This window comes from Fundulus heteroclitus, chromosome 13 (genome assembly GCF_011125445.2).
Source record: "Fundulus heteroclitus isolate FHET01 chromosome 13, MU-UCD_Fhet_4.1, whole genome shotgun sequence".
Lineage (NCBI taxonomy): Eukaryota > Metazoa > Chordata > Actinopteri > Cyprinodontiformes > Fundulidae > Fundulus > Fundulus heteroclitus.
Genome location: NC_046373.1, coordinates 19899925 through 19913233, shown reverse-complemented (window position 1 = coordinate 19913233; position 13309 = coordinate 19899925). Strand labels below are relative to the sequence as shown.

General features: G+C 38.7%; 1 protein-coding gene across 10 annotated transcripts in view; it reads left to right on the top strand.

Moving 5' to 3' along the window:
• LOC105916889 (sodium bicarbonate cotransporter 3) overlaps nucleotides 1-13309 on the top strand; it is a 61481-nt gene that overhangs the window by 23302 nt on the left and 24870 nt on the right. For 4 of the 10 annotated variants that reach the window (XM_036145326.1, XM_036145321.1, XM_036145322.1 and 1 more), the window contains exons 6-9: nucleotides 1953-2141; nucleotides 3930-4313; nucleotides 11618-11733; nucleotides 12487-12644. In XM_036145326.1, the coding sequence (XP_036001219.1) occupies nucleotides 1953-2141; nucleotides 3930-4313; nucleotides 11618-11733; nucleotides 12487-12644 (847 nt within the window). The remainder of the gene's footprint in view (nucleotides 1-1952; nucleotides 2142-3929; nucleotides 4314-11617; nucleotides 11734-12486; nucleotides 12645-13309) is intronic. The other 6 variants (XM_036145324.1, XM_036145325.1, XM_036145323.1 and 3 more) reach the window with 6 other exon arrangements.

Sequence of the window (13309 nt, the reverse complement as noted above, 5' to 3'; positions counted from 1 at the left end):
ATTACCTAAACCCACCATGTGTATGAGCCTAATATTATTTAGGGTGTTTACTGTTTCATGTGAGTGAAACTTCAGTTATTTTCGAAAAAACTGAATTTGAAGGCATGGATTTGAATTCTATGTTGATGCTCTTAAAACCGCAAAGCACCCAAATTTTGCATTCAAGAGCAAATAAATACATACACCCTCACTAATAATGGACTAGATCTTCCTTTTGAAACTGAATCTCGCTCAAATGCTTTCTGTTGTCTTCTTTCCTGAACTGATAGCGCTACTTTAAAATTGGTCGCTTTTCTTGGCAATGACGCTGTATGTATACAAATTCAACAAATTTTCAGTATTGTTGGGTTTGTTGAGGTCATTCAAGAAGTTTAATTTGGTGTTCCTCTTGGAAATCATTTAACTATTGATTTAAGTTCAAAATAAAATAATTAGACTTGTGGTTATTTTTCCTTTAATATAGCCTCATCTTTGCAAAATTCACCAGTACCTATGGTAGACAAACACCTCCAAGGCATAATGCAACCCATGATTGAGGGTTTCTAAGTGAGGAACTTGTCCAGTCGATAAAAATCTTTGCTCTCATGCCTAAACCCTGAATCAATTCACACACAAGACACCAAATCCATTTACCAACCAGATAAAACACCATAAATAAACCAGAAGGGGTTTCAGACTGAGGGGCCTCTGAGTGGTGTTGTGTCTGACGCTATATGTAAGGGTTTTTTTTCCCCTTTGAAAAAGCCTCACCAGTCTTCTCCAAAGCTTTTCTCATTGCAGCCTAATCGGTCATCCTTTGTGCCAGGTTTTTTTTTAGTAGACATTTGGCTTGTCTACACCGGTGGGTTCAAATTACTGGTGTTGGTTTCGAAATAGTGTAATGGGAAAGGACATAGCAATGTAAGATTCGCTTTTGATTCAACACCGATACCGGTCTGCCAGCAGTTTCCAGGTCATGGGAGAATTGAAACAAGGTGTTTTAATACATTTTAAACTGGGGCATGGTATAGATTCAAATTACAAGAATCGATTTGATTCTGTTACCTGAATTACATGACTGTAGTTATGCAACATATTGACACTAGTATTAACATTCAACAGCAGATGAATAAAGTAATGGGAGCTAACGGTGGCTGTAAGGGCCAAACCCTCTCCCTGAATGTTGGAACAATTGCTTTCACAAACATGCTGTGGGGCAGAATACCCAAACAGATCCTGGGTAGAAAACAGAGGATGCCAGAGACATCTACAGCTGCTATTTGGACACTAACCTGGTGCATTATTAAAAACATGACATTACATATTCACCTCCTGGAGTGGAGCGTGAGCCAGAAATGTCGGCTCGCACATTTAAGTTCACAGTGGAAAATGCTTTTTTTTTTTGAGAATCAATTCAGAAATGGAAAATCAATATATTTTTTTTAACACAGTTCTATTTTAAACAGTTTCCTTTGTCTGAGGGTTACAGATAGGGTTGGATGAATAAAAAATGGGATAGAACTGTGTGAACTGTGCAAGAGAGCAATGATTCGAAAACACATCAAAACTGACATGAACAAATCAGGCTTCTTGAGTGGCTGTCCCAAAGCCCCCAACCTTAAGCCCATTAAAAATTTGTGGACTGCATCTAATCAGTCTGTCTAGATCTCTGATAGACTCCATCCAGACAGAATTATGCCAGAATCTGGCGTTTCAGCCTGTGTTTACAATTTTGACCCTGTGTAGGTTATAGTAAATAAAAAAAACTAATTTTCATTTTGTGTACCCCCTTCTTGTTTGCTGTATGATCATTCCACCACACTAAAGCAACACTTACAAATAAATCCTCAAAAGTCTAAGATTAACATGACATTAAAGCCCTGAATGGAAACTCTTTCTTAACCAGAGCTGTGCTGTTTATATTGTGTAACGCTGCATGTTTGTCTTTATATAACTGTCTCTGTGCGTTCCAGACATGGTCATAGACAGCATGGTGGCATCCGGCCAACTGAAGGAAGATTTGCGAGACAAGGTCCGGGAAGCAATGCTGAAGAAGCACCACCACCAGAATGAAAGGAAGCTCAGCAATCGCATCCCTCTGGTGCGCTCCATTGCTGACATAGGCAAGAAACATTCTGACCCACTCTTGCTTGAAAGAAACGGTGAGATCCTACAGTGCACTCACATTTCTTGCTCTTCCGTCTGTTCAACCTCTGGGGAACTTTGCTTTAAAAGACCACTGTTCAAATCTCTCACTGCCAGCATAGTAGGAAGATGGTAAAAGTGAGTGAAATTTAGAGAAAAATGTTAGTCCCCTGAGTGGAAGAGAAATTTGGGTGCTAAAATTTGTGCTAACCTGTATGGCTGGCTTTAATGTTTAAATTAATCCTTGATTTTTCTCCTCAAGGTGTGTTGGTTGAAAAGCTTTAGGTTTGAATATTGAATGCAATGTCACAATTTTCACTTCTCTGCCTGTGGTTTTTCACTTGTCTGACATATTACACTGGCAGTTTGAAAGTGTAAAATTATGTATGTCCCATGATGACATTGGTTGCAGTGCGAAAGATGTATGACATGCATTGTTTAATACTAATGAGTGGCCTGTCTGTGGGAAAGCACTTGTTTGCTTATTGTGCACGGACATCCTGTTAACTCATCCTCTCCAGCATGCAAGCTGCTTTAAACTAAGGGGTTTGCCTATATTTAGTCACATAACTTGATTACTCCATTAAGAGTAGAGACGCACCGATCAGAATCTTTTTGGCTGATTATGATATCCAATGCAGGTTTAGCCGATTGTAATTTATTTTAACTATAACACAGGTTACTACATAAGAAGGATTCTAAATATCTTTCTAGCCATCTTGCTCTGAGTGGTCATCAGTTATTTTCCATTGTGAGTGTTAACACCTTGTGTAACACCAGTAATTAGAATGGTTAAGGCAGCTAGCTCCACTAAGTAGTTTCCATTTTCCCCCCTAGTGTAAAGCTCATGAGTTAAAAAAGAGCAATTTTACTGTAAAACATTTAGCCTTCTTGTTATCTGCTGAACGTCTTAGTCTCTCTTGGAGCCTGAATGAGCCACAGAAGCGTCACAGTAATTCATAAAAGATAACATTTTCCTTTTTATATAGTTCCTTGCATCTGCCCTGAGTTAATTTGCAATGGCCTCTCTGATAATGAAAATACAGTAGCTCAACATGCAGTGTACCACACATCAGGAGTGTCACCTCTATTACGTCCAATCTGGTATCATCAAGGCTTCAAGGCGCAGTGCTCTGTGATTCTTTTCAACACTGCTCCATTTAGATGGATGAGAAAACTTTGCACGGTTGGAGTGCAGTATTATGTCAGGTTTCCGTGCACTTCAGCGTGACGTATCTAATGTGTGTCAAAGGCAACTAATAAAGTATGTTAATTGAAGAGATGCACTGGACCACTCCCAGTTCGTGTTTCCACTAAGTCTAATTCACTCGGTAGCAATATTCTCACCAAACGGTCCTGTTGCTAATTACGGTGTGTTAACTTATCAGAAAAATAACAGATGATTACATTTTGGGCCGGCCAGTCTTTGGTCTAGGCAGATGAATTAGAAAAGTGTTGATTTCCAGTCACCAACTGGTTTTGCAGTGCATCTCTGATTTATAGTGTAAAGTTTTTCCTTGCAGACCCTCTAACATCCCTCTGATTCATTCGTAGAGCCTGCTCCACACAGCTATGCTTTTAGCTCATGTTTATGCAAGCACGACACTTTCCAGCTGCACCTTTTGCAATGCTCTTGCTTTGCATCGTTTCTCACTTTATTTCCTTGGGGTGTCATCTGTGTAATGTACTGTACATCAGCTTCATGTTGTTATCCTCTCTGTTCCGTCCCTTATTCCGTTATCCTCTCCTTACCCTCCTATATTTTCCTTTTCCTCTCCTTTTTTTGCCATTGTCTCCTCTGTTAGGAGAGGGCCTCTCGTCCTCCCGCCTCTCTCTCAACAAGACAGGGTCAGCCTCCTCCGTCTCCAACCTGTCCCAGAGACGAGAGTCGAGAGTCTCCGTTCTACTCAACCACCTCCTGCCCTCCTCCTCCTCCAATACTGGGCTGTCTTCTGGCCCCTCTCCCCTCAGCACCCCTCAAAACACCCCTTCATGTTTCCGCCGCTCCCATCCAAATCCGTCACAAAGCCGTGGCACGGGCCCTGGCCCCCAAGGCATCCCGGAGGTGGTTGTGTCTCCTCCCGAGGATGATGAGCCGGCAAATTCTGCAGAGGAGGACGCAGTATCTCCACAGCTCACCCGGCGAATGTCCTCGGCATCCCAGAACCATGAGCTGCTGCCCTTAGAAGGCAAATATCTGTGTAGCCTGCTAGTGTGAGTCACAGCTTGAACAGAGAACTCTAGCACCAGCATGAAAGCCCTGTTTCTCTGTTTTTTTTTTATCTTCCAACCCTGCAACCATTTCATCAACAACCCACTGCAAGGCTGCCTTTCTAAGACACTGAATATAATCCCCACATTTTTTATACTTATCTTATTTTTGCACCCTTCTTTTATATCTGTTCCAATGAGTTATCTACTTCTACACTTTGGCTTTGAATCCCTCCTAAACTTGCTTCGCTTTAGCCATTCAAACACCTCTCTACACAATTTATTTAACTTTTCCTATCATGTCCCTGGCCATCCTTTCCCCTCACTCTCTCTGCACTGCAGCGGCTGTGTTTTTACCCCCCACATGCTTCTCTTTGCTGTTATTTTTTAATTCAGCTACCTTCATTGTATAGTACTCAGAGTGTTTCAGATAAGAGTTCTCAAAGAATAATCTGTATTATTTAAAATTAGGATATTATTGTTTAGTAGTTGAGCATAGCCTTAAAAGGTCGAATTCAAAGTAGGGTTGTTATTCAGATTAAAACTTTAGTATTATAACAGTGGTCAAAAGAAAAATGTATATGCTCCATAGGGCAAAATTACTCAATTGATATGCATATATTATTTTACGCAAACATGTCTAATAAGGGCTTTTTTATATGTCAAGCCCCAACACACAGGTTGTTTGTGCACCAACACCACAATATGCACCTCTTTTCTTCATCTTGACTGCATTACTGATGAAACAGGCCCCTTAAATCAATGAATAAAATGTTAAGAGTGAAGTTGAACATAGTTTTTTTCTCACAGAGATGTTTAAGTTCTTGGACATCAGGTCCAGTTTTTGGACATCAGGTGGTGCCTGTTTAAAGGCTTTGGTCCCAAAATGTTCTCCAGTAGTTTGCTTATACAAAGTACATTGTATTCTGTTCTTTTCAACATTTTTCGCTCCACAAAAAGTGGGTTTTAGTTTTCCTTTAAGTAAAGGTTAAAGGTTAACCCTTACTTAAGTAAGGGTTTCAGAATATGTCTACTCGTCTACTGAATTTCAGAGATAATTTTTCAATTAGTTTTTTTGCTTTAATTTTTTAAAGTTTTCTTATTATTTGAAAGGCTGACAAGCTTGAGAAAAGTTTTGACCTACATCAGGCTGCAGGCTGCTTATATCAAAGAGACATTTCCTCTTTTCACACATCTGAGTGAAAGAGTGACGCCACCACCTTTGGTAATTCACATAAACCAAAGAGAGGAGACTAATTTTCCCATCAGCGGGTGTTTACAGAAAACAAGCAGGCGTTGTTGAATCAGCGAAAAGCAACCACTGGGCGCTTTACGTGACAACTCCCAAACCAAAACGCACACATTTAAATTTAGCTCTTTGGCGAAAGCTGTAAATGTGATGTGTGAAAAGACCGTCTCTCTCAAAAAAAGTAAAAGATAAAATACAATAAAATGTTTTTATTTAGTTAAAAAAAAAAAAAAAAATCTATCTTATAACAAAGCTATTCTACGTTATTTAGACAAGACGTGAACATATTCCTTGATAAAACGATAACAAGATGTAAGATTAGAAATAGAAACAAAATAAAGCCATTTTGCTCTTGAGCACCTGAGTTTTGAATCTAAAACTATCCTAATGTTTAATAAACTTTTAATTTTTGTCTTTATTTATTCAGATGCTAACTGTAACAGTACATCCTTTTTCTTTCCTCTGGATGACGGCTCCATTTTCAGTTCACCCTAATGTCCATGCTCTGTGTGTTTTACTCTTTTGCATCATCTGGGGACCCTTTCATTTCCTCCTCATCAGTTCCTTAGAATAAACATTCTTTTACCCGAATAAGAATGCCGTGGGAGCATAGTGTGCCAGCAGTATGGCCAAAAATATCCTCTGACTACTAGGATTGGTTTGTTGGTACTGTATGTACCATCACATTCGCACCTACGGTGGTGTTTTGTTCTTCCAAACCGGGCCATGTGAGTTTATTATTAGACTCTGTGTGCATGTGTATATGTTTGTCTGGGAATGGCTCCATTTCAAGGCATGGGTCATTAATAAGCACGTTGGGAAACGTGGAAAGGTTGGGGTGATCTTATTATAGCTGACCAGCTTTTGTAACTGCACCCCCCTTCTAGGAATTGCATCACATGAAAAGGCAGGGATCTTCACATTCATGATATAGAAATAACCTCAGTGGAGAATTTCACGCCTTTCAGATCTCGTCATAACTGTTAAAAATGTGGCCTGTTCTCAACTTTGAGTGGATTGATAGATTGACTAGGCACACCTTTCAAACTCCAAATTGTTGAAGCGAAGAGGATTTCAATATGTTTTTTTCCTGCCAACTGGTGGGATATACTAGCAATGAGGTGCATTGTCACTTATTGAGTCTGGAGGGACAAGTTATTACGATTTATTGGATTATCACATCTGAAAAACTTTTTTAAAGTAGTTCTGTCTATTTATGCTGCAGTAACCCTGGTTCTTTTGAAGATATTGGACCACAAACTGCTTAAAGTCAGAACATAGAGTGAATCACATGTGGACAGTCTTAACAAATATATGATGGTGAGATCAATTAGGCCACGGGTAGAGATCAGCAGGGGTGGTGTTATGATCTGTCCTATATTTAATTTGGCAACATTAGTTTAGCTATTTTGTGGTTGTTACCTACATGCCACTGTAAACTACACTGTAATCTCTAATTACAATGAGTAACTAGAGTATTTACATGATGTCAACAGAAATATGGACACAGTGAGGTGACTTTTTTTTGTGCAAGACTTCTGGTCGGTCACTTCCTGTCACGCAACAAGACTTCGTATCAAATTACTCGTCATTGTGACTTCGAGGAAAACCGGGATCGTTTGTACAGTTAGAGGTTGTAATAGTTATTGGTGTTTAAAAAAAAAAAAGGTTACGTGGAGCAGGAGTGTTTTAATCATCGACCATGTACAAGAGCTGTGGATGCGAGGTGCCCTAATTCCTTTACCCCCAGTTGTTTTACACTGATAACCTAACAAATTAAATAGAAATCAAATTACAGCTTCATTCTAAAGATAACTTATATTTTAATGTGACAAGCTTGCATCAAGAGCTTTGAGACCACATCAGATTGGTACAATTTCAAAGTTCAAGCCAGTCGTTTGAATCACAACGAGGCAACAACTAGTATGTTTTTGAAACAGATGATTCTTTAGCCTACCCTCCATAAGATCGCCGCTGCATGACTGAAGGACTTCCCCTGAACCCACAGCACAAGAGCACTCCGGCCATCTCAGTAGTGCCGGTTGATGTAGTCAGGATCTATGCAGAGTGAACGTCAGACTTGCTTTGGCTTGAATGGACATTAGCCTTCATTAATACCAGGTCATTGATGTAGCCATTTATTAACACCGTGCAAACTTTTCCACTGTGGAGGTAGGTCTCGGTACATTCGCATTGCAGAGCCATCCGCACCAAGTGACAACACAAAATAGTAAAAAAAAAAATCTGTTAAAAAAAAAAAGCTTGTATGTTATATGAGGCCACTTCTTCAAATCATCCTCTCAGTCATGAATACTTTGAGGGTGTGGCCATGACCTGCCACTTCGATTGCTCTCCAGTTTTTGGAAATGTTGCCGCAACAGTTTACCAGTTCAGTAAAGCTAATGGTAGTTGGCATAGGGAAGTGCTGAAATGGAAGTGCTGCGCAAAAAAAGAGATACAGAGATATTTAAAAGCAGATAAGAAAAAGAGTGAGGGAATCACCCGTAGGTAATCTAAAGCATTTAAACCCCTTACAACCACAAATCCATGTGTTTTATTGGGGTCTTGTTTGACAAACCAACATAAAGTAGGTGAAAGGAAAAACAGGTGATTCAAACTTTTTCACAAACAAAAATCTGGAAATCAAGACTTGCATTTGTATTCAGCCCCTCTGTGTCAACACTGTCTGCAAGTGTTCTGGGGTATGTCTCGACCAGCTTTACACTTTGATGTCTTAATGCTAAAACATGATCACGCTTTGTCAGGAGCTTTGTCCTGGTGGACAGTGAACCTCTGCCCCAATGTCAAGTGTTTTGCAGCTTCTGACTGGTTTTCTTCCAGGATTGCCCTGGATTTAGCTAATTTCTTACTACACATCAACTCTTTTCCACTAGGGATCGTTTGTTTAGGGGGATGTACAGTGTTGGTTTTCTCCCACACAGTGTTTTGAATGTAGGCCAAAAAGTTAATTCTGCTCTTATCTGACTCGAACATTGTTTTCCACCTGTTTGCCGTGTCCCCTACGTGGTTTGTGGTAAACTTGTAACGGGACTTGTTAGGCTTTTCTTTCAACAACGCTTTCCTTTTTGCCAATCTTTCCCAAAGCCTGGCTTATTGGCTAATGTTGTAATAACCCTGTGGACAAATGTTCCCACTTGTGGGACTTAATACACACAGGTAAACTGCTTAATACATACGTGACTTCTAAAGCTAGTTGGCTGGATTTCAGTTAGACCACAAAGGGAACTAAATGCATGCAAGCAAGCCTCTTTTTAGATTTAAGTGTGTGGGAAAAAAAATTAATACATTTGACAACCATGTATCATTTATTCTCCCACTTTACCCATCTGCTCTACTTTGTGTTGGTTTATGAGATAAATCCCCCCAAAATACACTAAATTAAGGTTTGTGGTGGTAACGACAAAATGCGAAAAGATTTAAGAAGTCTGAATACTAGTTCAAGGCACTGTAGGCATTTTGTGATGTCTCCTGGAAATAGAACTGAAGTAGAAGTAGAATTCCCATGACATGAGTTACCAGTGCTACCATTCTGATAAAGGTCGAAAAATCAGTATAATATCACTCATTCATGTTATTCTATTGTGTATGAGTGAGCCAGCACAGTTTGTAAGGCTGGTATGGGGGAGCATTCCAGGGCTTAGTGCTCTGAATGTAGTTCTTTTGACAGACACTGTCTAATATAATCCACTCTATATTCCTAAAGCCTTTGTCGGGTTTGTGAGCAATCATGCTTCTGTTCGGCAGTCCAAGTTACCTAGCACCCCACTGGGGTTACTCCAGGGTACCGATCAATGACGAAACCCAATTCTGGCAGATTGGACATTTAAATTTTGATCCGTGAGCTTCTAAAAATATTAAAATGAGTAAAGAAGAACCTGGTAAAAGAAAGGAATTCAGAGGATAGGCTTGTGCTATCCTTTGATTCAGTACATGACTCCCTCATTTCATCTCCCTCTCCCTCATGTCATCTTGAGTGCTAGTGTTTCCTGGATCTGGTATGGCTCTAATCAAATGAGAAATTTTGAAGTGTTTATGCACAAAATCATATAGGCGTGAATTTTCAGGAATATTAGATGCATCCACTTGTACAAAACTCAAAGCTAAAAGCTGACATTAATTCATGGTAGATAGTGTCAGAACACTGAGCTCAAAGGGTAAAAATCAGTAAGTTTTTCTTATTTTTCCATGGATGACTGTCACAGCATACTAGAATGGAATTTGTAAAATGATCATAAATCTAGCATCCAGCTGTTTTTAGCCTGTAACATGTAGAGCACTTCGTATTACCTGAACATTGGTTGCAGAGAGGTTTGTCCTGTTTATATGAAAATTTTACTATTCAACAAATATTTGACCATTTTGTAAAAATAAATGCATGGAAGCATTTGAGCCTTGCCTCCTAGTTAAGAAAGAAACTCTGAATGTTATTGATGTATCTGATATTCTGTTTATATCAAAAGAGATTAGGCATTTGTTTCTGAGTCACTTAACTATGAGATAAAGTTACAGATCTCTGCAGTAGGTCTGTATACTTATTTTAATCAAGATAGAGAATCCCTGTGAAATTGCTGTCCAATGCTGAGCTCATGGTACTATTTACAATTCAGCGTTCACTGAAGTAGCATAATTTCTCACGAAAAAAATTTAACAAAAATGCAACCTTGTATTTAATCGCAATTATTGGGAGGAAGAAACATATAGCCTTACAAAATCACTGGTGCCACACTTTTAATACACTCCTGTGAAACAAATGTAATGGAAACATTTTTGTAAATTTGTAGGATCAGAGTTTTTTTAAACTTTTAATTAGCAATCCAATTTGTGTGTTCCCTGGGGTATAAATAGGACATGCCACAAAGATCCATTTAAGGCCACATCGCCAATAGGCTGAACAAGGCTTAATGTTTATTTGGACACACAGTGAGAACAATGCAAATAAAGGGTAAATAACCTCACGTTATTAGAAAACTGCAGCAAATAGCAAATAAGCCCTGAGTGACAGCTGTTCACATGCACGCACCGCCGGTCCTGCAATATAAACAAGAGACTAGAGAACAACAGTGAAATGGTGTGTGACGTCATACCATAGTCCATCTACAAAGATACCTTTAGTCCTTCACAAAACAATTTTTTATGTTTTTTCTATCTAAAATAATGAAATTTCGCTTATTGCTCTTTCGATGTCGGATTTTTTTCAGACTTAATACCAAATTCAGTAGGGGTGTAAATCAGCAGCTTTAGCACGATGCAATGTCATATCGATTTGTTTTGATGACATACGATATTTGCTGGGATCACAAAGTCTTTTACGTTTTCTGATTGATGCGATCGATATGACGCAATAACATCTGCCCATCTAACACTATTATTTACATTGATATCAGCTTACAAAAGAAAATAAAAATATGATTTGACCATTTTATTTCCAAGCTCTTACAAGTATCTGGCATTTAAATCAAAAGCAGCATTGTTCTAAATTTAAAATAATAATAGATCACCTGTTCACTATAGTCTCATGCCTGGTTTTCAAAATATAGGTGGATCTTCAAACTGACGATGTGGATCGATATTTTAATGTTGCATCAATGTAACTGGTTCATTAATCCATTAATTTGTCATTTAATCGATATATCAGTGTGGATCAATGTATTGTTAGCTACACCCCTAGTTTTCAGATCAGAGGCTAGTTTTCTTTAGAAAATGTATCGTGTGAAGTTATGCTGCTCCAATAGAAGATTAATTGTATTATAAAGTGTTCTAAAGCCTTACTTAGGGGTGAGAAGGCACAAGTATAGAGGGTGCTATGTATAAATGTTTGTATAACATAACTTTTATATTTTTTTATTTATTAGAAATAAATGATCCCATATAATAAAGAAATATATTAACTGACATCTAATGACAATAAAAATCACAATAAATGCTACACCACTAAATGTGCTTTACGCAAGCCATTTCCTCCCATTATCCACACTTACGCTTTGTCCACCATTGCTTTCCTGTCCCTCCTAGGACCGATGGTGTCTCCGCACTCACTCCCAAACAATCTGGATGGAAACAAGACGATGGAGAGGAGGCCATCCAAAGTAGGGGTCAGTAGAGAAAGCAGCAGTGTGGACTTCAGCAAGGTAACCTAACCCCAGTACTGAGCACAGACAAGGTCCCGTCACGGTGGAATGCACCCGACTAAGTTCATCCGTGTTTTTCTTCAGTTTCTGGGTTTGCACAGACATTTCAAAGTCTTGTGTTCAGTGCAACCCCTACAAAATTCAGCATCCCATAACCATTCACCTCTAAAACGAATCCGTAGACATTGCTTCTCATCCAATGGACAAAGAATCAATCATCCCAGTTAAAAAGTCTGAGGTGGTTATATAAGTCTTTCTCTTTAAGAATCCTCCTCCGTTGCATGGTTTCCATTCATCCTCCCATTTTGTAGTGTATCATCTATTAAATAAAATGGCAGGCTGCCATAAGTTGCTGTTATACAACCAGGCATTATGCCTGCCAAAAAATAAGGTGCAGTGTGCACATGAGTCATAGGAGAGAGGGATGAAGGTTTATTCATTTCTACAGGACTATTGCCATGCTCAGATCTGTATTTAACAGCACACATGGATTAGAGTTAAATGAAAAATATGAATCTGATCACATAACTGGACTATCTTTGCTCAGTACTAAGTAGGTCTACATGTTGCCATTTGCACATATTCTCGTCCCGTTTTCTCTTTCGTCCCGATGTGTTTTCATGGCTTTCTCCCTGCACGCAGTGGTTTCCTTCACTCTCTGGCATGACTCCCCCCCCCCCCCCAACAATCCCCATTTATGCTGTTTTATTAGTTTTGATTTGTATTTTTGTGTTTACCTTTTCTGGGTTTCAGGTTGACATGAATTTCATGAAAAAGATTCCTCCTGGTGCCGAGGCTTCGAATGTGCTTGTTGGAGAGGTGGATTTTTTAGAGAAGCCCATAATTGCATTTGTGCGGTTGTCGCCGGCAGTCCTTATCACAGGGCTCACTGAGGTGCCAGTTCCCACAAGGTACAGCTATCTTAAAATCCCTGCCTTTTAGTTCTACAATTAGAAATCAAATGGATTGTAACTGCTTCTTACACTCTGAGAACATTCAGGATGATTTGAGAAACGGTGTATATGTCATAGAAGTAGCAAAACTATGCTGTTGTATACTGTAGATCCACACAAGTAGTCACATAAACATCGCTTGCTACATTTATTGAAACGCTTGGTAAAGATATAAAAAAAAAGAAGAAGCTTTGAATCAGTTTTTTATGGCATTAGCATGATCTCTTACAGTTTTTTTTTTAATTTAACATAATTGGAGTGCATTTAATTATAATTAAGGAAAAAAATACTCTGCGAAATCAATGGTTCCTATAAAATGGACGAAAGTTAAGTTTTTTTCAAATAAAACTTGAGTTTTTCCATAATTATTAATGGTCAATAGGCTCCTTTTCCAGGTTCAATAATATAACTGAACAAAGAGACAATTTTTCTTGCCACTCCTCAAAATCAGACATTAATGTGTGATCATGTCAATGTAATAAAAATTTTTACAGAAATCTATATAAAGGCTTCTTACAAGGAATGCCAATAAATGTGAAATCCCTGTACGATAGGTTTTTACCATAATAAGAAATACTACTACTACTACTACTACTACTACTACTACTACTACTACTACTACA